Source organism: Mastacembelus armatus, chromosome 5, assembly GCF_900324485.2.
Source record: "Mastacembelus armatus chromosome 5, fMasArm1.2, whole genome shotgun sequence".
In the NCBI taxonomy this organism is placed as follows: domain Eukaryota; kingdom Metazoa; phylum Chordata; class Actinopteri; order Synbranchiformes; family Mastacembelidae; genus Mastacembelus; species Mastacembelus armatus.
This window is the reverse complement of record NC_046637.1, coordinates 12233092-12260850: the sequence shown is the minus strand read 5'-3', so window position 1 is coordinate 12260850 and position 27759 is coordinate 12233092. Positions and strand designations below refer to the sequence as shown.

At 38.2% G+C, this 27759-nt stretch overlaps 1 protein-coding gene across 2 annotated transcripts in view; it reads right to left on the bottom strand.

Moving 5' to 3' along the window:
• The window catches only part of ca16b (carbonic anhydrase XVI b), a 97329-nt gene that overhangs the window by 58259 nt on the left and 11311 nt on the right, over positions 1-27759 (bottom strand). For both annotated transcript variants that reach the window (XM_026306406.1, XM_026306407.1), the window contains exon 2: positions 15234-15338. In XM_026306406.1, coding sequence (XP_026162191.1) covers positions 15234-15338 — 105 coding nt within the window. The remainder of the gene's footprint in view (positions 1-15233; positions 15339-27759) is intronic.

Below are 27759 nucleotides of genomic sequence, written 5' to 3'. Positions count from 1 at the left end.
GGAGTAAACCCACACAACCACGGGGAGAACATGCAAACTCCACACAGAAAGGCCGGGTTGCGAACCCACGACATTCTTGCTGTGAGGCAACAGTGCTAACTACTCAGCCACCATGCTGTATATGGGGGTATATCTTATATAAAATAAAAATACAGTTCTCCTTTCGTACAAAAGATTTGCAAATCTATTTTTACAATATACAATATACATTATAGTAATAAACACTTCCCAGACATTCCTAATCTTAGTGAAAAGGAACAAAACCAATGTGGAGGATGATCTGCGGTGGGGGGACAGCTGGGGGGCTAACACTACAGTAGAGGGAGCAGCTGCCCCTCCTAGCCCCCCTGTAGATCAGCCCCTGCTCCCAGCTATTGATATGATTAAAAAAAAAAATTACAACACAGTAGCTTGAGTCCACGTTTGATAGCGGCTGCTTTGTGTTTTGACATTATTTCCAGTTCAGTGGTAACCTGCAAATTTTAATCAGCAAGGAGTTACCGTGAACAGATAGCTCATACACCTCTAACCCCTGACTATGTTGACAACATAGAATTACATTATGATATTTTTTGTTCGTTTTTTTTTTTTTTTATATATACAGAGCAGCACAACCAAGCTCTGTTGTCTGTAATTGGCTACATCCCATTTGAATCTTCTGCTTGGCAAGAAACAGTCATTTTTGCTGATACAAGAATAGGGTTAAGCTTTAAGAGATGCTACATCATTAGTCTCTACTCCACCACAGAAGACTGTAAGCAGTGCAGAATTATGTTTAATCTTTTGCATTCTGATTGGCCATTTGTTGAGCAGTAACAGTAATTTTGAGTGTTGACAAGATTTATGATTCAAATATTTCATTTGTGTTTATTGTAGTTCAGATTCTGTGTGCTACCAAATTAGACAAAGTCAGCAGTTTTAAAAAAAAATGTATTAATAAAAGTATGTTTTAACTACTTTGGTAGGTCAGGGGTCTTCCTTGTGGAATGCTTATGGATTAAGCCTTATCCGTGAGTTGAGAATACTACACAATGTGAACATTTGTTACAGAAGTGTTTCAAGTAGACAAATTTGTTCATTATTTTTGTGCATTCACTGTGTCAAAAGATGAGCGCCACACAAACAAGCTCAACATCTCCATAAGCATAAAAAGCTTCAAACAAACATTCATTTATGCAATTGCATTATCAAACTGTATAGTGGAAAAACTGACCAGTAATTGCATTTGGGAGTTACACAAACTACCTAAATGTTGTCTGATGTATGCCTTGTGGAGAACTACAATATGATGGAAGGGTGATTACATTTTAGCTCTAGGGTATATTTAAACATCTATTTATGCAATTTAAGCATGAATGGCTGCATTTTATGAAACTGTAATGTAATTGAATCTAATAGCAATGTAATAAATGCAACTTAAAACCAGTCTCAGTGCTTTTCCTGATAATATAAAAAAAATTAGGGATGTCTAAATTTGGGTTAGTAATAATGTAGTAATATAATGTGATGTAAAGTAGTAATGATGTTCTTGATCATGAAATTTTGGGCTATTCTTTACTCTATTGATAGTTGTTTGCAACATATATTTACTTAGTTCATGCCAACAATAACCAGAACTAAAAACCATCACAACAAGAGGGGCAAAGGCAAAGCAAATGTGGCCAGTAAAATTCTGTTTGCAAAAGGTGTTATTGTGTATGACATTACTTTCCAGGTTATAGTCAATTCTGTCATTCTTGGGCTAATATATGGGCTAGAATATATGTAAACAATTAGCATCCTATTTAGACCCAGCTCAACTGACTTTGGACAGTCAAAGTCAAAAGTAATATGACCGATACGAAGACGTTAATTTACACAATTTTGTTTAGGATTACCAACCATGTGTTTATCTGGCTAATGAGGAGTTTGTAAATATAATAAATATAAAATGAAATAAATTGATTTTCTGCACATTGAAAACCTGTTTTTTCAGAGTATAAAAGACTAAATTCTTTCTCTATAGGATTGACATCAACCCAACATTGCATGAGGGTAAAAAAACCTTTTGCTAATTGTAAACAGGAGAGAGAGGTGAGCACTGTGCCGAGCAGAACACAGATCTCCTCTGTAGAGCCGCAAAGTGAAACACTGATTAGTGACGCTACATTACTCCATTTTGTCCAAGGGCAACTGTTTCATATCAGCTAACTGTCGGAAACACAGACGCTAACCTCAGCACTCATAAATGTCCTGCAGCTGAGCGTGATGGACACTTTAATATTGGAAATAGTGACTGTATTCAAATCACAGTCTAAATTATAATAAGGAGTTAGAATTAGTGAGTATTTCAGTAGTTATTTAAGGCAGATGACCCTAATGATAAAGTAGATGAACCACTGAGATTTAAGTAGATAAGATACCACAATGTCTTAGGACTCCAACACAATATGCATTGGCGCTCTTATTGCTCCTCACAGCAAACAGTACTGTTAGAAATCACCTATTTCTTTAATCTGAACCCATCACGGTCCAGTGTACCTTAGCCTGTGCACCAACACACACACACGCGCACACACACACACACACACACACACACACACACACACACACACACACACACACACAGAGCTCAGATATAAGAGAATTCATCTCTAATTTGTCACATCATCTTTTCCATCTATTCCTATTGTTAAGCTCCTTTTCAGAGAAGACCTTATCTCACTCTAAGCCTTCACCTCTTTATGAACTGTCATACCCTCATATTCCATTTATGCAGCTTCATCCATTAGTTTAATTACCTCCTCTTTGGCTCTGAGAACTGCCACTAAGCTATGACTTCAGCACCTGACTAATAGAGAAGGCATACTGCAAACACTTTTTTGACCCACTAGAGAAAGTGCAGAACTTTAATGATGATAATGCTGGCTCGTCAGTCCAAATCATTTCAATCCAACTGGGTAGAAAAGGCAAGACAGTCCTTGAGGGGATGTTCATTTTCTCATGTCAGTTTAAACTACAGATTTGGTTATTATAGAATAGAAAACAACAATTACAGTCAATCTATTATATTAATATCAAATACATTTTGTTAATATTCTTTCTCCAATAGCGTCACCTCTTAACTTAATGGTTAACATGATATTTAGGAGGTTTACCATGCTCATCACTTAGATTCACATGCTAAGCGTGGTTATATTTACTATGCATCAGCATCAGCCTCAACACTACTGAGGCTGATGGGAATGCCATTAGACTTGCAGATATTTAGTTACAAAATGTAAATACTGACCTAATGATGGCACTAGATAAAAAGTTAAGGGATCACCAAACTTCACATTATTATTAAAAGGGGGACTTGAATGTTTGTACTGGCTTTAGAGGAACAAACAGAGGATACTATGTCACTATGACCTGCTGTGGGAACAATTATTGCAGAGAATATACCAAAATATGTGATCATCCAAAAGGACATAGAGATATTTCTTTGAATAAGTCAAGACTTTGTCCACCTGGTGCCACTAAATGAAATGTCAGGAAATCATCAAGGTCAACAGGATTCATTCCCAAGGGAACATGAATGTCTATACAAAATTTTACAATAGTCCATTCAATGACATATTACGGTTTAGACCAAGAGCACAAAAACAACAGGCAGACTGATATTGCCATATCTACATCCACTTTCAAAACCAAAAATGCCAAACACATTCCAAAGATTGGAGAAGCAATTGTGTAAGCAATCTCACATTAAGCAGCTGGCTATCAGATAGAGAGGCCAGAAGGAGCAGGAGGAGATGCCTGCTAGAGGGACCTCATTCCCGGGACTGGGGACTGAGGGACACCACGGCCGGAGGTCGAGTTGACTGTGGGTCACTGCAGAACGATAAAGCAGGACAGGCATAAAGAGACAGGCAGGCTGCTGTCTCTCAGGGGACAGAGGTTGTGAGACACACAGTCTCTCACTCACCTGGCTCTCATGGCGTCAAGGATGACCCCACAGCAAGGGGTCACCACTAAGCAGACCATTAGCCACAGTCAGCAGGTGGAGGCGAAAGATCTCCACCCACACAGTGAACCCTCAGATGACATATTATCTGGTATTTTTATTTTGCCAACATGTTGTTTTGTGAGAGCTGCTATTCTGAGTGTTTGGTCGTACAGTGCCAATTTCATACTGTGAAAACCAACAAATGTCTCAATAATCCTCCCTAAACTACCCATAATATAGAAGCTTATTGCTTTTTAAAATGTCTAAAGTGTGACTGTGTGTGGTTGTGAATGAAAATGGGAAAAAGGTGTGCAATGCAAAACCTGATTTTCATCTTTCTGCACAAAGCAGAGATCAGCTCTGCAAATAACATACACAAGCTGTCTGGGAGTGATACAGAGGATCCATGCACTGTCCTGGCATTGTAATTATCTCCCAAAGGCTTATGAGCTATTCTATTACTCTCAACAGAAATACACAAACATGCACACACAAACATTCCAACTCTAGGACAAAGAGTCACTGTCAAAGGAAAGATAAAAAAAATAACAATTAAATGACAATGACATGTTACTACAACCTTTCCTAGAGGCACAACTGTAAGTAGATACAAGTAATAGTGTTTACACTCACACAAGCCACTCACATGAAACTATTTAACAGAATGAAAACCTAGACTAAGCTGTTATTGTTAACAGTGTCATTGGTAACTACAGTAACACATGTACAGCCAAAGTTTTGATGATGATGAGTGTACAGAAAAAAAATAACAGGGTCCCACATTTAATATGTGCTTTCCTCACTGTTGCATGAACTCTCTGTAGAGATCCCATCTGAGCCCAACAAGGTCCAAGCCAATCTAGGCATTAGTGTGAGTTATGTTGGTAACAGACTAAGACAGACAGCCAGAGGTCATCTTAACATAACTGTCTTGGTAGAGGTAAACATCAACTTCAGCCAAATTATCTTCCAGTTCTGCACCTGTGCACTTTGAACTGAGCTAAACAGACATGCATTTATTTACTCTACCAGTGATAAACTGGCTCTATCTGCACAGCGAAACCCTATGTCTATGTATTCTCATGGCATCATTTTTGCTTGAATTTTTACAGTTCATAACTGGCAATGTGTGTGCATATGTGGTTACATGTGTCAGTCAGTAGATACAGTGAGGCAAGAAATGAAAATGAAACCTGAAGGCAGCCAAGAGAGAAACAGCACAGGTTTTTTAGCCTTGGGTACCCCCAAAACCACTAATTAGGCCACAAATCACAAGATAGCTCATGACCACATCCCCAGCTGAGTGTTGAGCTAAGCACAATGAGCAGCCATTTTAAATCCAGCCTTAATCCAGTGTGTCTCTCACTCTCCTCACTACCGCCTTACCATCCACATGCAAGCCCCTGCGCAGAATTGATATGGGCCAGCATTAGTATAAGACAGATGAAGAGAGAAATTTAAGAATACGAGAGGGCAGGAGCTTACATAAACAGAAAATTTATTCTAAAGGAGAGGTGAATGTTGGTAAAGACTGGTTAAATTTATTGCATAATAATTAAAGGTGCTGTCTCCATTAGGTAAAGTCAGAAAAAAATACATGCACATGCACTTGAAATCCAACCAAATGCAAATCCTCACCTCCCCTCCTCTGGACTCTCTTTGTCACACCATTTCTACACCTTGCTCCTACAGTCAGATACACTTAAAAAAAAGTCAAGCTTACTGTAAGAGATAACTAAAGATATATGAGCTTGGTGATGTTTCCAAAGCAACTAATGGCTGAAAATGCATAGGCATTGCTTTGCACACAGATGACTGACAAAGTGGTCATTTAGCCGACTTCAAAGTTTCCTTTTGCTGCTTGAGGCTAAAAATGTATTTTAAAGAAGGAAATAATAGAACTTGCTCTATTTATATTTCAGAAAACTGAACACATTAGCATTCAAAATATCCAACAGAAGACTTATTTTTATGCAGTTCAATGAAAGGTTCACTTATAAAGCCTGCATACTGTTGCTGAAAGAAAAGCATCACTTTGAGCTTACAAAACAAAATATTATCTGGAAAATCAGTGAGGATGCTTATACACAAGATTTTGATGACCACAAATTTTAAAATGCAAAGAACATCTTCTACCCCAGTAATTTCATGATACATCTACATTATTTATTTTCCCTTGCAGGTTTATGAGCTCCTACCTAAATGAGTTATGAGACAAAGAATGACAGGCCTGAGTGATCTTCCTTCTATCTGCTACTGTAAGAATATAAAGCTTGATCACCCCAAATTAACATAAACGCCTGAGCTGGCAGAAATATAATGGTATCAGCTGTTTTTCAAATTTCATGGAGGGAACATAAGGGATCTATGTTTTTAACTTAATAATTCTGACCGATTAAAAAAAAAAAAAAAAAGGACATACACACACACACACACACACACACGCACACACACACTTTTTTCTTTTTTTTTTTAATTAAAACCACCCAGCTTAACGGCACCATTAGCCTACAAATCAACAATAAAAAAGGTCTGAAATACTCTGAGCTATTGCCCTCTCTAAGCCCGGCTCACAGCCTATGCAGCTATTATTCTTCTATGTTGCAGTTGTTCTGCAAGCTAAGCAGGGAGAACAATGGCCACATGTTTACACAGCAAGTGTCCTTATAATTTAGATTCCAGAGAGAAATCAATAGATGGTGGTGTAATTCAGTAAACTAGAGATAGTAGCACAGGATAAACGATCTAACAAGCCTGGGAATGCCACTGATCTAGAAGTGATGCTGTACTAAACACCATCAATTGCTACTATACTGTTACTACTCAGTAGTTTGAAGGTCTAAGGACAATTTTATTCTCACATACCTTGCAGCATTTAAACATATGAACATCAATCAAACATTGTTTTATAATTTAAGTTAAGCATTGCACATCTCCCAACACTGTGCCATTATACTACGATTACAGCCTTGCCTCCTACAGTTAACTCCTCACCTCTGGGGGGGATATGTACTCATTACAAAATAAGTCATCATGATTATGAGTTTAAAAATTTGCTGAGCTGCTAGCTAGCTCATTCCAGCTCATCAGCATAACCACATTAGGGAGAAAACCTGTGGGCTGGCAATCTCACACTTCCGCAATAATGCAATCCCAACAGGCTGAGCATGTCCACATCGATTATGTTGGGCCAGAGCCACCAACTAGACCTAATATACTGCCACAAGACACACCAACACCATGTGACACCTGGAATTTAATTAATTAGGTTTACACAACAAACCTGTCGGTCCAACACATCAATCTGCCCTAAACAGGGAAACCAGAAAATTTGGCTGCCTTTATCGTAGCTGATGTGCATTAGGGCCTGGCTTTATGTATCCTGGAGGCACAGGCCTAGGATACTATTCTTTGGACATGTCAGTGTAACAGTAAAAACAAGTTCAACAAAAACTGGCTGACAGTATTAGTTCAGGGCGTGGGAATGCTTAATTTATTTCTATCCCTAATATATTTACCTCATCTACAGAAAGGAAACAGATTGTCAGAGGCAGTGGGAAGTAAGATGATTTGGAGCTCAATTGTGCTAAATTGGTTGCTGCCAGAATGATACATCATGGAGAATTAAGATGCCTCTCCCTCAGTACAGAACTTCAGTAGCCATATTGGCACATCTGTCAAGGGCCCACCCTTGACAGAGACAAATGGACCAATTCTGGCACACGAAGGCTGATCCAAACTGCTAGCAATAACCAAGATGAATAATGAGTTAGCTCAGGCCCTAGCAAATTTCATTTTTAATAATTAGTGTTCCTGCACCTCTCATTTTCTCAGAAAATGAGTGCAGGTATAACTACAGGTTGATACGACACATCAGCAAGACTGGAGGAATATAGATGATGTTGTGTTAAGCTTCCCTCATTACACAGAATGGCTGTGACTATAAATGCAGGGTAGAAGACAGACGAATCTCTCTGTTCTCCTAGGAGGAGCCAATTAATCAAGTCAAGAAAGCACCATGGCTATAGAGGTAGTAATGTTGCACAATGTGAACAACAAAGTTCAAAAGGTCCTATGGTTTTAGCACATGTGACGTGATTGTAAATAGAAAAAAATTCTATAGCTAAAATAAAGAACAAGATAGAAAACCCACATAAGCACAACAAGCAGTAGTCTGGGTACAGTACCTGGGATATGTCAATCCAGGGAGTGAATGCTTTTCTAGACAAGTGATGAGTTTCAACTGTCAATAGCAATTGTCAGTATGCTGCTTCTGTGCAGATTAACACAGAAACAATGAATAGCATTTTGATGTGTGTTCAGAAAACCCTCAAGCATAATATATAATGGGCTTTCAAATAATAGCTTGAAGTAAGAATTTACCACTGATGTTCCTGCATGTGTCATGCCCAACAACAATGCAATCTACAGCCATTTGGGGATAAGCACAGTCTAAGTAACAGAAAAGATGAGAAAAATTTACTTTACAATTACTTTAAATGCTTAACTAGAAAGTATTTAGCAGCTGAAGACTGGGAAGGTAGAAGCAAAGCTTTACCAAACAGGATAAAGCAGAAATATTGTGACAGCTGTTACAAGCCTTCTGAGACAGATACTGCGTATAGTTACTTTGTTTTAGGAATATTGTCTAGTTTATGATAATGTCAATTGGAAATTATATGAAGTGCCATTTTAGGTATTTAATTCTGGCAGAAACAACAGCTTTGTAGTGATATTCTGGACAATAAAAACTGTTCATCATGACTCATGATACCAAACAAATCCGACAATACCTTTAATGGGCATTATTTGATTGTCTAAAAACAATCAGGAGTGTAACATCATTATTTACAATGAATCTAATTTCATCAATGGGATCAGGGCAACATCTCTGAAGCTCTTGCAAAAATTGCCTCTACATTGATCATTGGGAAAAAAAAAATGTTCGTCTTTCTACCTCCCTGAGGAGTATGCCCCTGGATACCTGTTGTTAATGCCCAATAGTTTATCCTCCATTCTGACCAGGTGCAGCTGTAAAGTCAGTGAGCTTTTCTTAAAAGTCAAGTGTTTCTCATACATGCAGGTCTACTTGGATAATTCCTATCCTTCGGTTTCCTGCAGGAGGCAGAAATCTTGTCGGGCGCCATGACAACACAGCTTTGCTCTTTTCCCTCTAGCCTTTGTAGGGGGGTGTCAAGCCACAAGAGAAAGTACACTGGCCTCAGAAGCACCCTGCCATTTTAATGTTATATAATTCACAGGGTTTAACATGTAAAAACTAATCAATCTGAAAGGTATAGTGGAATTATGAAATCAACCCAGAAACTTGTGTTTTGACATTCTCTATATTTGTTTAAATAATGGTGTGTCTTGAAAAAAAAAGTATATTAATAGGGTAATTTAAGCCAATAGTAGGATACTAGAATTTTTATATATTTTAGAAAAAATTTAAGAGTGCAATGTGACAGATCAGAAGTAGTAAAGAAAAACAAACACAATCTAAAGACAAATCCATGCAGCAGAAGAATTGAGGGTTAATTCAAAGCCAAAACAAACAGCCCTGGCAATCAAGAACAGTGAGTTACCTAATCTTGTTTTGTATCCTCTAAAGTACTAATTAAGTTGGATCAACATAGCAATTGATTGAAAATGACACTTCATTCACTTCATTATGTGAGACATGAGTGGAAAGATTGCTAATGATCACGAGCAATCTCAGTGAAGTAGAATAAAACAGACAGTGGGAGAAAATATAATCCACACAATACAGGAGATCCTTCATCCCCTCTGCCATCAGGCTGTTCAAGACACCAATGGTAGATGACTGATGAACATGAACTGGGCTGTTACTGACTACATTTACTACTTAGTACTTATTACTTTCACTACAAGACTACCTGAATTTCCCTTGTGGGATTAATAAAGTTTATCTCATTTCATCCCATGTATCAGATAATTGCAGGGTCTTTTTAGTGGCTCCATCAGCCTTTCAGTAGTAATAAAGTAGCATCTATCCAAATATCTGTGATATCAGTGGTGGATGAAAGACAGTAAGTGCTTTATCCATATGCTGCACTGGACTAATAGTAGTAAGATATAAATGAAATAAATAAATAAAATCGTTGAGATGAAGTGCTTTAATGACTATATTCATTTGCAGAGGGACACTACCACATAATTTCAAGGATTTGAGCTGCAGAAGCATGTGCACTTGACTGCATTTCCAGAATACGAACTTTTTTTTTTTTTTTTTTTTTTAAACCAAAATATTCTGAGGATGTGAGTGTATGTAAAACATACATGTTTTCATTAAACAGCTTCATATCAGTGAAAAATGAAACCTGAGTTCATTCAGTGCCAAAATCCCATCATATAGCGAAAATGAAAATCAAGATTGTCTTTGGGGCATTAATCTATATCTTTATACATCTAATGCCATTATTTCCTTTCTTTGTTTTTCTTTTGTGTTTTTCATTCTACAAACGGTTACAGGGGATCTACCATAATGCTTCTGCAAATGCACATTAAGGTACCCAACTGTTGTGCTGTAATTAAACTAGAACAATAAATCAACAAGAGTGCAATCAAAAGCAAACTATCATCTATATTGGCCAAAAACATAAAGCTACTACTAAAGGAGAGCCGGGAAAACTAACAGAAGATGTGAAGCCTGCAGAGATATAAAAAGGGGAAAAATGATGCATAGCCCTGTTCCTGTGGGAGTCTTACGGTGAGTATGATATCATCCCTCTTATGAAAAATGCCTACACACACACACACACACACACACACACACACACCCTCACACGCACACACACACACACAGTGTACTCCTTAAATAACTTTTAATCAAATTTCAGGGTGTGGGTTTTGAGGCTCATAACCTACGCACACAGGAAGGTGACATGACATGGAATGATAAGCGCTGCTGATTGCACTGTGTACATTTTTCCTCTATGCATTGGACTAAATTGTAAGATGAAAAGGCCTAGCTATCGTCTTATCGTGAAAAATCTGAAATAAATTTTGATACCGATAGCATTAATGTCATTACTTAGTGAAAAAAACTCAAACTACTGCATCATATACTGCCAAACGTCTAAAGCAAGAAATACGAGAAATGTTTATCATCATTATTGCAAAATGCATTATACATTTAACTTTTTTAAATGAAAAATCTGATCTGAACAGACCTAAGGACTTCAGAAATTTTCTACATCAGTAATTACTTAGTGTATTCCTACACTACATAAGACCATTCAGATTCTTTAAGGAGCACCCTCCCAGAGAGGTATGTGGATTATTGGCTACACAGAGAAGGGTGAGGAAAGCCTGTGTGAAACAATAGGTAATCCACTTTTCTATATATACATGTGCATATAGCTCACAGAACTATAGTCTGTCTTATACCAGCACCTTCCAGCTTCCGGCTAACCCTACGGTGTGCACTTTTTTTTTTACACTCACTTGCACAGAGCAAATGCCCTTAATAACCATTTAGCTGCTAAGGCACGCTTGTCTGTTCCCCATTCACAGCCTTAGCCACTAATTACCTTTCCAAAGCAATGGACATTTCTGTGTTCCCTCAATGCTTCCCTTTTTCTCAGTACAATCAGCCAGCTGCCTTCACTGGTAGGAATTAGTGCTCTGCACAGGCTTGAATTGAAAGTACAAAATCAACTCATGTCAGCCAGTTCAAAACAGGATGTTTGTTCATTTTTGTACACCCTGCCTTATATAAAAAATGTAAAATGCATTAAGAGACCCTATCTTCTCCTAATAACCACCCTGCCTCTTGCTAAGCAAGCAATCAACTCAGTGCATAAACACAGAACATTAACACAAAGCTGAACTGCTCCAGAACATTACAAAACATGATGTTCCTATTAAAACAAAAACATACAAAACCGCCTGTCAGGTAAAAAAAATAAATAAAAAAACATACATATAACATATATACATATATATATATATATATATATATATAGAAATAAAATTATTATTTGATCCCCTGGTGATTTTATAAGTTTGACCACTTACAAAGAAATTAACTGTACATAATTATTAGGGTAGGTTTATTTTAACAGAGGGGTATAATATAAACAAAAACCACATTATATAAAGGTTATGAATTAATAAGCATTTCAATGAGTTAAATAAGTATTTGATCCCCTACAAACCAGCAAGAATTCTGTCTCCTACAGATCAGTTATGTGCCTATGTGGAACATAAAAAAAGTACTCCTATTGTAAGCTCATTATGTTTATAAAAGATATTTATTTACAGAATCTATATCTTCCATTCCAACCTCTCCACCATCATGGGCAAGAACAAAGAGCTGTCAAAGGCCATCAGGGAGAAGACTGTAGACCTGGACAACACTGGAATTGGCTAGAAGACCATCAGCAAGAAGCTTGGTTAGAACGAGACAACTGTCAGTACGATTATTCGGAAATGGAAGAAATACAAAGTAACGATCAATCGCCCTCGGTCTGGAGATCCGTGGAAGAACTCACCTCATGGGGAAAGGATGAACATGAAATGAAATTCTGCAGGGCCCGCAAGGTCCCCCTGCTCAAGAAGGCACATATACAAGCTTGTCTAGAGTTTGCCAGTGAACATCTAAATGATTCAGAGAAGGCTTGGGAGAAAGTGCTCTGGTCAGATGAGACCAATAATGAGCTCTTTGGTATCAGCTTAACTCGCTGTGTTTGAAGGGAGAGAAATACTGACTATTATCCCAAGAACACCATCCCTACAGTCAAGCAGAGTTGGAAACATTATGCTTTGGGGCTGTTTCGCTGCTAAGGGTACAGGACAACTTCACAGCAAGGGGTCAATATACGGGGCAATGAATCTTAAATGAGCTCCATGTTCCATCAGCCAAAAATCTAAAGATGGATTCTGGATGGGTTTTCCAGTATGACAATAACCAAAAACATACCGCCAAAGCAACAAAGGAAGGGCTCAAGAAGAAGCATATTAGGGTCATGGACTGGCCTAGCCAGTCTCCAGACCTTAATCCTATAGAAAATCTGTGTAAGGAGCTGAAAACTTCAAGTTGCAAAGCAACAGCCAAAGAGACCTGGATTTAGAGAGGATTTGTAAAGAAGACTGGACCAAAATCCCTCCTGAGATGTGTGCAAACCTGGTGACCAACTACAAGAAACATCTTACTTCTGTGCTTGCCAACAAGGGTTTCTCTACCAAATGCTAAGTCATATTTTGCTTGGGGATCAAATACTTTTTGCCTGTATTTTTATACATATATATCCCTATACAGAGAGAGAAAGAGGATACATACAGAATTTCACTTACTGCCATTTTATTTTATTTATAAAGTGTTGTATAGTGTAGAGGCCACTTAGTTGACCAGTATTTGTTATACCAATCAGTCTAAATAAAAAGTAAATATTGCCAAATTGTTATTAATTAATTAATGATGTTCTATTTAAAGAAAAACACTTTCAACACTTTGATCATCCCAAGTTATATTTTGGAAAATCAATAAGCAAGTTAGGTTATTAAAGCTGACTATATATTGAAGGTCTCTGTTTGAAATTCCTAGGGTTCCCATAATGAGCTGTACACACATTGTAGACAGTGGGAAAAGCAATCAGGCTTGGATAGTCAAAGCAGACACTCTTTTACTGCCTCTGCTAGACAACTGGAGGAAACGAAGACCACTATAAGGAGTGACACGAATACCAAACAAATTTAAGTCCAAAGTAAGCACAGTTCATTTCTCACTGTTTGTACCATTTTCTTGCCTAAAACCATGGGATTCTGCGCTCACAACCACAGTGCCAAAGACAAAATATTCCATCAGTAAAATAATTTTCTGAGCTGTAATGCCCTGCAACAGCAGAGGGACCAAGCTCGTTATTTGCTATGTGATGTTTTTGGACCTTGGAACCTGTAAATATAATTTTACTAACTGCTCCTCCCTTCCGGAGCTCATCCAGTGAGGTGCCCTCGATCAAAGCACATAACCCCAATGTCCCACCGGAGCTGCTGAATGACCAACAAAAGGCTGTGTTTGCACTAGGGTGTGAATGTGCATTGCCCAATGTGGCTCAGTGCTCAGAAAGAAAATATCTGCTTATCAGAACATGTCCCTGCCAAAAACACCTCTCTTGGACTGCATACCTGGCTAAACATGCTAAGAAACATCAGTGACAAGAAATCTGGGAATTTATCTGCATTTGTCCAGATTATTGAAATAACAGATGAAAGAATTTATGAAAAGTAGTAATAAAAATAATAAAATCTCTAATCCCAGTATGTTTGTATCCTGATAACCTTTGAGAGTGCAGTGTTAAAATGTTAATTGCTGTATAACGGTTACAACCAAAACACAGGTCTTTGACAGTCTTAAAAATCTGCACATTAACAAATATTTTTATACATATGTTTGATAAATTAGTTTTCTATCAAAGACTTGGAAACCTCACCACTCAAATACACACAAACACATACTGCTCTGACAATATGTACAACAATAAAATAGCACCTAATGAATCATCCATTTGAGCATACATCTGACTGTGAGTTGCAATTTTTGTCAGTCTGTTTGGTTAGATGGATGAGAAAGTAAAGGAGAAGGCTAGTCTAAAATCACAGAAGCACTTACTTTGGCATTAAAAGCCTGCATATTAGCAGTGATGGAGGCAGAAATTAAACAACCACACATACAGCTAAGGCCTGCTGAATTGAAGAACCTCATACTGCCGTGCAAATGAAAATAGGTCTGCTGGTTTCGGAAACTGCACTACAGAGTCATAAGCATTTTCCTTTATGTCGTGTTAGATGTCACCACTTTTTACAGAGGAGTAGGATGTCATTAAACTTCATACATAAATAATCCATATTCATTTCTACCCACACAATGGGCATGCCTGATACAAACCTGAGAATGAACACATTTTATTGAGTCAACATTTTTTGCGCTTAATCACAGTTGCCTAAAACACGATGTGAACATCAGCTCACTTTAGTGTACATCAGTGCTTTTATCTCTCCAGTGCATTAGTATAATTATAGTTATTAAGAGCAATGAAAACATAAAGCTCAGGTATACTATTATATGGAAACTAAATGCCCACTATCTGGCCATACAGCTGCAAAAAGGGAATAGGGGTTACTGAAAAAACGGTAGACAAAAATATGAAAATGATCGGCAAGGAAGAGCAGAGGTGAGCAAGTCAGAAATGCATTTCTGACCGTGCTGAGGGCTCTGGTCTGCACACAAATGAGAGCTCACCTGAATAGGACCAGTAGGGGTCACCAGCTGCCCTCCTCTCCCTCATTAGGCCTGTGTTCCCATGGCGCCCGTCTCCAACGTGGCGAGGCTGGCCGCCAGATCCAACTGAGGGAGGCATAAACAGAGGTCAGAAAATCTACAGGGAAAGAAGAATTTGATTTACAACCTAAACATTACTACAACAGCTTATTCAAAAATCTATTAAAAGTGTATGTGGCTGGTGCAGAATATAGTAGATTTACATCTGATGAAAATTTGTAGTGCCTATGAAAAAGGTGTGTCAGGGTTTAGGGGACAGCATGATAGACATGTAAGTTACATGTTCAGCAGACCAGGGTCTTCTAGGGTTGGATAACGGAGTCATAGATGACCCAATAGATTCCTTTAGCAAAATCATATTGTGATGACGTAAACAAAGTTATCGGATAATAAATCTGTAACGTCAAAATGAATAAACAATTTAGTTCTTCTTTCACATGCATGAACATTTGCTGGATGCAAACAGAGAGATCATTGTTTTAAAATTTTATTTGACTGTTTTATGTGGAATTTTGAATATGTATTTGCCTTGTCATGATATATGCTTTAATATTGTGATATTGATTTACTGCTATTGTTTACTTATATGGTTTTTCTTAAGCTCTTAATCATACGGCATCATGCAACAACATGCGCAAATTTTGTGTGCTTCATTTTAAAAAATAGGTAACAGAAATATTTGAATACATCACTGCAAAATATAATTCACATTTTTCATTAAATACAATTTACACAAATATATTTTGAAAAACTCAAAATTGTAGATTATAAGTACCACTGTTCTGTTTAATAAAAACAAAGTGCCTTCCATCTTTCCCACACTACTCTCAAATAGGTTTAAAACCTTCCAGAGATGAAAGAGACTGTATTATATTTTATCAAATATTACTTTTACCTAGTAGGGCCCGCTACCCACCTAGCTATGCTGACAAATGACAATGTCCTGGACATCCTAGCCTCACAATCTGAACCAGCGAAAACACAGGCACGAGCAACAGTAGTAATTATGTGATGTGAACAAGAAATCCCTTGCTTCCAGCCCAGGTGTCATCATTTGGCACTAAGCCTTAATGGTTGGTAATGATCATCTTCATCAGCAATCTGCAAAGAAGAGGAGCTTCTCCTACAGCCTTTATGATGCTTCCTGCTCTCTTATGGTTATAATCAATCAAATGCTTTGCAATCAATGCAGCAGCTGTCCAGAGAAAGAAAAAATAAATAAAAATGAAGACTAGCTAGTCAATATTTTGCAATATATGCATGGATTTAATACCGCCACAACAGCTTTCCTGCTAAGCTCCTATGTGGAAACTCAATTTAGCAAAATGCAGACAGCCTGTCTTACCAGGGCTGCAGACAATCAGTCCCATGTCTTCTGGGCACAAATGACTCTATAACTTCTTAAGGCAAATTGCCCAAAAGAAATCAAACATTGTCAACAAAATTACAATAAATGCTAGCAGCACAAATTGTCCTTGAGCATACAAACTCCCTAAAGCATGTAGTCCCAGTCAAATTCATAGGGGAAAACATGCTCCACAACGGATGCAGCTTGTGCCAGTGGAGAAAAAAAAAAGGTCTGGGTGAAGCCATTGTGAGTCAGGTGCACAACAAAACAAGAGTGTTTTGTGTTGCTTTAAGCAGCCAAAACCTACTGTGGCTTTCAAAACCCAAAGTTGTGTTGTCTAATGCTGGTTGGCTTGAAAATCTGTTCATTCTAACACTAACAAAAGATCTCTACCAGCAACAACATTTAGCATTCAGAACACAATGACTGAAAAACACCAACAGGTTGCACTATTTACAACTAGTACTACTATTATTCATTTTCCCACAAGCTAATTTTGAATGTCCATTTAAATTACATACATGACAGGATTTCCATGCTCTTATTGTATTAACACATGTTTTGACATCATCACACTGTAACCATGACAACTACTGTATATCACCCGTCATTAAACTCATGAGGTTAAAGGCAACTTCAGAACAATAGAACAAGTCCCTGGACTACAGAAGCTAAACCACAGTGGGCTGCACTGAAGTTGGCTTGATTAGCATCTCCACACGTCAAATACAAAAACACACACACATGCACACATCTCCAGCCACTTAAAACAAGCTCAGCTCTTACTAATAGTTGCATCATTACTGGGGATTAATTAAACTAAGAACTACATCAAGCAAAGTCTTTCATTGCACTTAAAAGTCAGTGCACTGCCATCTCCAAAAATGATCTTCTCTCTGGTATGAGCCACTTACACATGGTTTTCCAAATCAAATTCACTGCTTGGAGGGAGGTCACAGAATCTACTGGAAAGGGTCCATAAATGGCTGCTTTGTTATTATCAGATGCATCAACTCACTACAGGGAGACATTGGTTAACATAAAGTGTGAAACAGAGAGGGAAGCAGTCTCTGTGGTAGAGACTTGGAGCATATTTGAAGGCAGGTTGTGAAACAGGAGGGCTGCAACGTCTTTGATCAGACAGCATAGGAGACAGCACCATGTCAACAGTTTACACTCATCCGTGTCAGCCGTTCCCTGTGGGCAAAGGATTAAAGCCACAGCATCTCTGATAGAGCAGGGCAGACAACACAGTCGGTGCTGGGCCTGAAGGAGAGCCGCGCTGCACACAAACAACATACATGAATCTTAAATCCAGAAAACACACATGAATAGCAATTATGTGGCTAACCACTATTTTACAGTTACATACAAATGTATTTTTAAATTTCAGTTTGGTGAAACTTTGCATTCTAATATTTTTAGGAAGCTCAGAGGAAACAAAAGGATTCAAAACCCCCACAAAACAACACCTTGTATGGTGTCTAGGTATACAAAATCATTTTTCCTCTTTTATTGCCCTCAGGGCAGTTAAATCATCTACACTACCATTAAGCCCTGCTATTTGTTCCATAATATCACACTCAACAACAAGCCAAGAACCCCTGAGAGCTCTTGAAAAACAGCAGCCTAACAACAGCCACAGGACCGTTTAACTTGCATTAGTCAGTGGGGGATGGAGTAGAAATATCAATCTCATCTCCAATGTTAGCATCAGGTATGTGAAGGACAGCTGGCCTGGCACGTCCATGTCACCAGGAACTTTATTACAGGATGGATTAGGCTATCAAATACATCCTGAGCTACAATGTCCATGTAAATTGGGCAAACAAAGAGTGGTAGCATAAAGGTGGTGTATTGGAGGAGTTGAATTGTACTGTCTCCAAGTAGAATAAACATCAAAATCCTACCTTAGGTGCTGTTGTCAATTAATTTTACCTAATAAATTGTCTCTAGCCTCATGCAGTCCAAAGTTCACAATTGATAGGGATGGTAGACTATTTTTTCTATAGATATTGTATGGTTTATAGACAGTGGCACTGAGAAAAAGACAGGAGGAAGAGCTGGAGGTAGCAGAGCTGAAGATGTTGAGGTTCTCTCTGGAAGTGACGAGGATGGATAGGATCGGGAATGAGTATATCAGAGGGACAGCTCATGTTAGATGTTTTGAAGAAAAAGCCAGGGAAGCCAGATTGAGATGGTTTGGACATGTTCAGAGGAGGGACAGTGAATATATTGGTAAAAGGATGCTGAGGTTAGAGCTGCCAGAAAGGAGGCCTAGTAGAAGACCAAAGAGGAGGTTCTTGGATGTAGTGAAGGAGGACATGAGGATAGTTGCTGTGGGTGTGGAGGATACAGAGGATAGGGTTAAATGGAGGCAGATGATTCGCTGTGGCGACCCCTGAAGGGAGCAACCGAAAGGAAGTGAAGAAGATATTGTAACCTTTTAATAGGAAATTCTAACCTGATTACTTGCATACATCAGAAAGTACAGCAATTTTAAAAAATACCAGAAATATTTGCACTGTACCTCATTTAAAAAAAAAAAAAATGCATGTATACAACCATGTACAGTCAAGACCCACATCCCTCAAAATAGCGTTACTGTTTAACCTGGTACGAATACACACAAAGAGCATCAGATGCAATAAAAATAAAAGCGATTTCACTCACAGATGTGTTTTGTGTGAACTCACTGCACAGGGCAAGTGAATCATATTACAATTTGTGGCTTATGGCCTATAGCTGAAAACAGAAAACACATCACTAGAAATAAAACATTGAATGTAAAAAGAATGGTAGGTCTGATATACAGTAGTTCCTGTTTTAAATTAACTGGCAAAGCCACACACTCTGGGGGAAGTCAAATTTAAGATTTTATCTTAGTCTGTTGCTTGTAAAATCACCACCATCTTCAGGTTGCCAACAGGTCCCTATAGCATATGTGCTTACATGTAACTAATATTAAAATAAAGATTAGTTGGGCTTGTAGACAAGAAGTCCGCTAATTTGAAACTAATTAAACATTCTATTGTCTTTGTTAATAATCTCAGGAAAAAGGACAGGGCTGAATTTATTTCAAAATCAGCGTATTGGTTCAACTCTTTCACTTACAGAATGTTTTTAATTTTTTTTTTTTGAAAAAAGTGGCACTAATATACAATATGCTTTTACTTTAAAAAGGCTTCAACAATTCCCTGAAGTGTAGTTCTGAGCAAACATTATTTGACAACAGGAGAAATTTTTTAAACGTATTTTTAAGGAGTATTTCCAGTTTTATGCACTTAAGAATAGTTAGTGTATGTGGAATTGACTCAAAATCAACTATACTGCCCATGTTTGTGGTATTGAAGGAACATGTCATGAAGGAATAACCATATGTCTCACTGATGTGTTTTTAAAAGTTTTCAGACAAAGAAAGAGCTCTCTGACACAGAAAATGCATCAGGCTTGGGAAACTCAAAGACAACAGCATTGTTGGTTTCATCGGAATATAAAATATCAGACTTATCCTACAAGTGCAGCATGATATTCTCTTTAGCAGAATTTAGACAAATCTTTATAAGCTTTTTAAGCTTAAACTGGGGGTGGCATGTGGCAGTGGAACAGCTGAAATACCTTGTAGCCACAAAGCTGGTGTTACTTTATGTGGTCAAATCCCATTATCACTGACAGAAGTTCAGTTTAGTTAAACATACTTATCATAGGAACAGTCAACTTTACTCTTTGAGCAACATAAAGTACCATATGTCCTGAGACTGCTTCACAAGGCAGGTGCTCAAAAGCTCCAAATGTAAAAAATAACTCAACATTATCTTCCCCAAAGAGTATGAACTCAACAGAATGTTTCGCCACATAACCGTCAGATGCCTAATGAAGGCTGTGTTTCCAGCATGTCAGTCAGTATTGTTATATTTTTCAGTCTCCTCCACCTTTGTGCTGCTCTACATTCATTCAGTTACATACCCACAGACACTTCAACAGTGGTTGCTGAGAGAGAGGAAAGCTCAGCTCATTCACCTCACCCATCCCTATTTTCTCACCTAGTCCTTTAATTAGAGAAAAGGCATATTGTTAAATTTACTAATTAGACAAACTACAGTCTAAACAACTTCAGCATTATTTTGTCTGAATTCAAAATAAACAGAAGTAATTTGGGTTTTTCACAGGCATCATTAGTGTATAAAGGGCAGGCTCTTGATGGAAAATTACTGTGTATGTGCAGAACAAACGTGCATACTGAGGGAGACAGCTGCTGTCTGTACAATCTCATCTGCAATGCATAGAGCAAACTGTCAAATGTAAGGACATCTGCTCAGCTTTCTGATTTGAGGAATTACTAGCTGATATATTTATGACAAACACATACATTTCAAATGTGCTCATTTTATTTTAAATAGAAAGTAGCTCTGTTTGTCCACAATCTGAGGCTTTCGTGGTTGCTGGTACAACTCAGTGGTAAAGCAAGGTCAGGGGGTCACTCTGTGAAGCACAGCAGCATAGAAAAGTGGGTAAGAGGAGCTTAATCTTGAGAGTGCATGTGTGTCTGATTTCTCAGAGTGGGTGGTGTGGCTAGATTTCCCCGGAAGTGTTCGAGTCACACCAAGGACTTCGAGAACATGGGAACTGCCAAGATCAGCCAGATACGAACGCAGGGGGAGCCGAGCCGAGCCGAGCCTTAGGGCTAAAACATCAGGCTCAGAAATAATGAAACGACAGCTCATATCCCAATACAGATATTTAGACCTACATAGCTAAAAGCAAACAAGCTGTTTCAGCAAAGAGGACATTAGCACCCTTGGGCCAAAGAAATGTAGCCATATTACAGTAATATTAATCCCATTAGTCTAGGGTTTAAAATTGTTCCTTGACTGAAAATAAAACTAAGATAAAAAAAAAAAAAATCCAAAAACTAATTTAAAATTTTCCCTTGACACCTGGTCTTAATATTTTTTTTTTCTTTTGCACGTATGAGCATGTCAAGACCTGTCTGGCTTTTTGTTCATCATGTTAATTGACAGAAAGTGCTACTGCACATTCAGAACTGCGATGAGATGATGATGCTGTGCAAGGTGCTGAAAGCCTAAAATACAACTTCATAGTGAGATATAGAGACAAGTAGAAATAGTGAAGTGACAGAAACTCAAGACTAACTTTTTAATAAGTCAAAAAACATAGCCAAAACACACATACACACAAACACACAGTTATTGTGAGCAGCCTTGGACCTCCTCCCAAACAGAAAACATTTTCATTTGTGTTTCATTAGAAAACTTGAACAACAAAGCACGCAGAATGGGAGGAAGGGGCAAGGGAGGCACATTCAACTTTCTCATTGTGCCACACTTGCTGCGCCGTCTAGTCTCTAAACTTACGTGGTGAAAAGTGGATAAGGCCATCTCGTTATAATCAAATCCAAACGTGTCACCAACTCTCAACCCACACACTGTTCAGATGCCTGCATTTCCTGCAGTTTTTCTCCTTTTTAAAAAGGCATTCTCTGAAGATTTGTATTGGCTGTGCAATAATATTACAGAAGTTGGAGGTGATTAGGCTTGAGCTCTGTAATGTGCCATGTGTTACCCTGTCCTCCAACCTTTTATTACAAGGAATAAGTAAGAAACACAGCACATCAAACGTCAGACTTGGAGCATGCGGGCAAAAAGGTCTACATGAAAGTCTCAAGTGTATTTCGTGTTCCTTTAACAGAAAAAAGAAGGAGAAGAAAAAACACCCACACATCCTGGCATTTATTTTCTATTCATAAGAAGCCGGTAAAGAACTATTGTTCTGTAGCCTGACCAAAACCTGACTCTTGTGAATTAAAACTACAAGACTTCCCGTGGATAAGTAAATGTTTAAAATCACTCCTCACATAGAGACTGAATCTACAAGAAATGGCTACACCTCAGAAATGTTAAAATTATACAGTAAATCTGAAGTGCTCAGGGGATTGAGTGCATGAGAGCCTCTGATGAAAACCATTAACAAGATTATATAAATTCAGGACTGGTGACCTCTTTACTAGACCAGCTATAGCTTTTTCCACACAATAAACAATCCTCAAACCTGGCTCCACACACAGCAGCAGAACTGCACATAATAGCTCTGAGAGAGTCAGGAAATTTACTATGTAAAGTGAGGTTTTCAACTTTCAATATGTGGCAATTGGATAGCTTAAGTGCCAAGAGCTTATGAGGTCATTCCTCAGGACATCGTGTGCAGCCCTGCACGAATTGTCTAGTTATTGATTTTGAAATAAATTCAGCTGCCTCTGGTGGATACATTACACTCTTCACAAATTACTAGTGTCCATGAATGGTGATGGCTGATTACTGGCAATGTAAATGGGTCCATCTAACACAACAGGTAGTGTGTGATACTGATATGACCAGGCCAGTGATTTGATTACATTTGGGAAGACCCAAATACATGATGTACGATACGATAATACGATATGATTATAAAATAATTTAAAGCAAATAATCTATAAAACAGCAGACTGTCAAGTTGTAAGACATTTCTACAACAACTGTAAACTTTAAAAAATGTGGAATCAAAATATGCTTTATTAAAAAACATCTACCCGCTGCTGATGAAAAAACCGAACCTGTAGCTCACTGGCTAAAATGTTTCAATGTTACCCATAAATAATATTACTACACCAGGACTTTGCATGCATCACTTCCAAACAGGCTCTCTATGCCTGCCTGAGGCCATACAGCAGTCAGACCTCCTCCCTTCCTCTTTAACTGCTCTTTGATGTTGGATTTTAATCAATACTTGAAGGCTGAATTTAGAAATTATAAATAAAGAGAGGAGAGCAGAAGAAGAACAGCAATGTACTTGATACCTGTGCAACATTCTCTTCAGTAGTTTTACTAGTATGTAATGTTTGCTGTGCATAGTTCATTCTTTCTTGCTCAAGGACTTTACAATAACCAGGATCTACAGTAAACACAAGTAATTAGAGGTATACAAATTGTAGAAATCTACCACACAGACCTGGCAGACCAGAACTGTCCAACATACTGCACAATGCATTATGAGTCCCAAAAGTACCAGAAAAACACTGATAGATATTTTCCTGTAGAGGTGATCTATACTCAAGTATTCTTAAAATTTATGGTGCTTTCATTACTTGCTGGCCAATAGGCCTGCAACATATGAGTAAAATCTGTGATACCACTGTTCACTATTGCAATACATTTAATAAATAAATATTTACTGTATTTTCCTGTCTATAAATCACACCAGAATATTAGTTGCTTTTAGCAAAAACAGCATTGTTGAACAAAATAAAAAAAATATATATAAAAATATGTGTAATTAGTTCTAATTATTGATTGATTAATTGTAGTCTAAATTAGCCTGATCTTTATCCGTCCGTGTCAAGTAACAAACAAACTTCACTCCCCAACATCGGGTGGGGAGTGAAGTGGCATATCCACCTCCTCTCTCAGATTGCCTGAATGCCGATAATAACCAAAAAAAAAAAAAACTGTCTCAGCTGCATACTTTTTTTTTTTTTTTTTTACCTGGGCTTGAAATCTGTAGTATAGCTCTTCTGGGCAGCATTTTCACTTGAGTTTAGCCTGAACATAAACCTATTTACCTTTTCAGCTTACAAGTTACAATTTTTTTTAGTGCTCTGGCATTTTGTGCTGGCTTTTTTGTGCTTTTAGTGCTCTTGCTTATATCTGTTAATTTACTGTCATTTTGTCTACTAGTCACTAGCATTAGATGGCACTCTTGACTCAACTGACTATATTGTATAGTCCAGAAAATACAGTGGCTATTTTCAGAGTTTTTATGTCTTTCTGCTTTAATGGATAAACAACTAGTTCAGAACACTCAGCAATATAGTATCACTGACAAACTCTAGCAGGGCTATCAAGTTAAACATGTGGGCCCATAAATCTACACAAAGCAGGCGAGAGTGCATCATTCATGCACACAGTGTTCCCAAAGACCATAAACTAGTACAAACTGGTTAACAGTCCTCACAATCTGTTGTGCATTGGTCACCAGCGTGTTTGCTCCAGTACTAAACTGCTCACTGGTGAACAACAGCCACCGCTCAGGAAAATCAGATAAGCAGTTTCTTCAAAGATTCTTTAACAAATCCAATTGTTTTCGGCAGTCTTTTGCAAAGTGTATATTGCGTTCATAATGCAATGACTATGAAAATACAATTTATCAGTCAGCACGACTGACTGGGTTTTCAAATCACTACACTGCTGAAAAATTACATACTAAAATGTAATTTCTTTATTTTTACTTTATTGATATTTGCAGTCTATAATAGTTACCCTCATGCCCACTGTTATTCTCTTTGCAACAAAAAAGTATTTCTTAGCATCTTATTACAGAGATTGGAGCATGTGACTGGTATCAGAGGAACAGCATTAAAATGGTTCCAATCCTATTTATCAGACAGATTCCAGTTTGTTCATGTCCATGATGAACCTTCCACACGCACAAAAGTTAGTTATGGAGTTCCACAAGGTTCTGTGTTAGGACCGATTCTGTTTACCCTGTACATGCTTTCCTTTAGGTAATGTCATTAGGAAGCACTCTATTAATTACCACTGCTATGCAGATGACACTTAGCTGTATCTATCTATGAAACCTGTTAACACAAACCAGTTAACCAGACTTCAAGCGTGTCTAACTGACATAAAGGCCTGGATGACCAGTAACTTTCTACTTTTAAATTCAGAGAAAAGAGAAGTTATTGTATTTGGGCCTAAAAACCTCAGAAATAGCTTTTCTAAAATTCTGGCTAATTTAGAGGGCATAGCCCTGGCCTCCTGCAGGAAACTGCCTTCTTTCACTTGCGCAACACTGCCAAAATTAGGAACATCCTGTCTCAAAATGACGCAGAAAAACTTGTCCATGCATTTGTTACCTCAAGGATTACTGTAACTCATTACTATCTGGATGTCCCATTATCTCCATAAAAAGCCTCCAGTTAATCCAGAATGCTGCAGCCAGAGTCCTGACAGGAACTAGCAAGAGAGATCATATTTCTCCTATATTAGCTTCTCTTCATTGGCTCCCTGTAAAAAACAGAATAGAATTTAAAATCCTTCTTCTCACATACAATCCCTTCATGATCAAGCTCCTTCATACCTTAAAGACCTCATAGTACCATATTATCCCAATAGACCACTTCGCTCTCAGAGTGCAGGTCTACTTGTGGTTCCCAGAGTTTCCAAAAGCAGAATGGGAGGCAGAGCCTTTAGATATCAAGCTCCTCTCCTGTGGAACCAGCTCCCAGTCTGGGTTCAGGAGGCAGACTGTATTTTTGAGGCTAGACTTAAAACTTTCCTTTTTGACAAAGTCTATAGTTAGGGCTGGCTTCAGGTAACCCTGAACCATCCCTTTAGTTATGCTGCTATAGGCCTAGACTGCCTGAGGTACATTGGTGCACTGAGCTCCCCAACCCTAACCCTCACCTCCCCTCCCTTCCGTTCCCCTCTCCTCCTCTCCTCACATGTATATTCCACCATTGAATGTCACTAACCTTGTGCTCTCCCTCTCTCTGTTCTCTCTCTGTACCTTCTGCAGGTGTCCCTGGTCCTGGTCCTGGTCCTGTATATTGCTGATGTGCAGGTACTGGCCTCACCAACCTGCGGTGTCTATTTGTTGTTTATTGTTGCTGTTATTTTCTCTCTCCTCTATCCACTCACCCCAACCGGTCGAGGCAGATGGCCGCCCAAACTGAGCCCGGTTCTGGTGGAGGTTTTTTCTTCTGTTAAAGGGAGTTTTTCCTCTCCACTGTCGCCAAGTGCTTGCTCATAAGGGTTTTTTGTTTTTGTAAAGTGCCTTGAGATGATTTGTATTTGGCGCTATACAAATAAACCGAATTGAATTGAATTAACTGTTCAACGTACTTATTGCTATAAAAGAAATCAGGATGCTTTTAAGGCGAGGGAAAAATCCTTGTAATTACCACTAGTAGTCCATTTGAGAATATCAGATACATTCTGAATTTCCCTTTGGAGATTAAAAAATGTATTAATAAGATTATTAATTAAGTTTATCTCGTCACATCATCCTAAAAAAACTGCTACAATCCAGCCTGTACACTGGTCAACTTTGTATTCAAGGTTATTAAGAGTAAAAACAGGAAATCTCAAGAACAGTACAGTCCAAACAACAAGAAAATGATCCTACTTGTTAACTTTGGAGGTATCGTGCTGAAAGAAACAGAGTGGCATGTCAGGAAATGATGGCTGCTAATTAGCCAAAAGGGATTACAAGACTATTACAGTACCCATCATCTATGCCAACATATATCTCATGACAAATAAGGACATCTGCTCAGACCACAGCTTCTCCACATTTACACTCTGGTTTGGCCTTGCTTTCATACATCACACGGGCAGCCTGGTGTTTGTCCTTTGTAATATGAAAGTGTATCCCATTGTGGCCAAAAGTAGACTGCCAACAGACAACCATAGAATTTCACATCAAATTTACTGATGCCACCTTGGCCTGCATCACCTCTGCGTAGTCTTTCAGCAAAACAAATCCAAGGCTAGTAAGCATGAGATTCAATGCACAGCAGAGCAGGAGTAAACACAGGCTGAAAATCAGCACTCAGTTGAGCAGTATTTGGCTGTGACTCAAAGCAATGATTTCAATCAAGCAGCCACACCACAGATGAGTGGTGAAGCAAAACTGCAAGTTGCAGTTCTTATAGCTCAATACATGGTTGTCTAACAAACACACTATATTTGCACTGAATCCAACTTCTCTCCAGCAAAGTCAATACATTTTTCTAACAGAAAATTCAGTTATAAGTATGTCTTGGTAGTGATTTTGAAAATAAACGTTGCATTACAGAGATATTGTAGAGTGTGTATTAGTTCTTTAACAAGATTTTCAGCTTAAGACGTCAACCATGATGGCTCCTGCATGTATGTTCACTCTCAGCACCATCTCAACACATTTCTCAAATTTGTAAACTTGCAGTGAGTGGCAAGATTACACTAAATTAGAGCTCCGTAGAGCAAATTAAACATACGGCTGATCAACAGAAACTGTATCTATAATTATTTTCAAACCATGTTTTTTTTTTAAATGTGAGGATTTGTGGATTTTTTTCCTATCACTATAAACTGTTCCTAT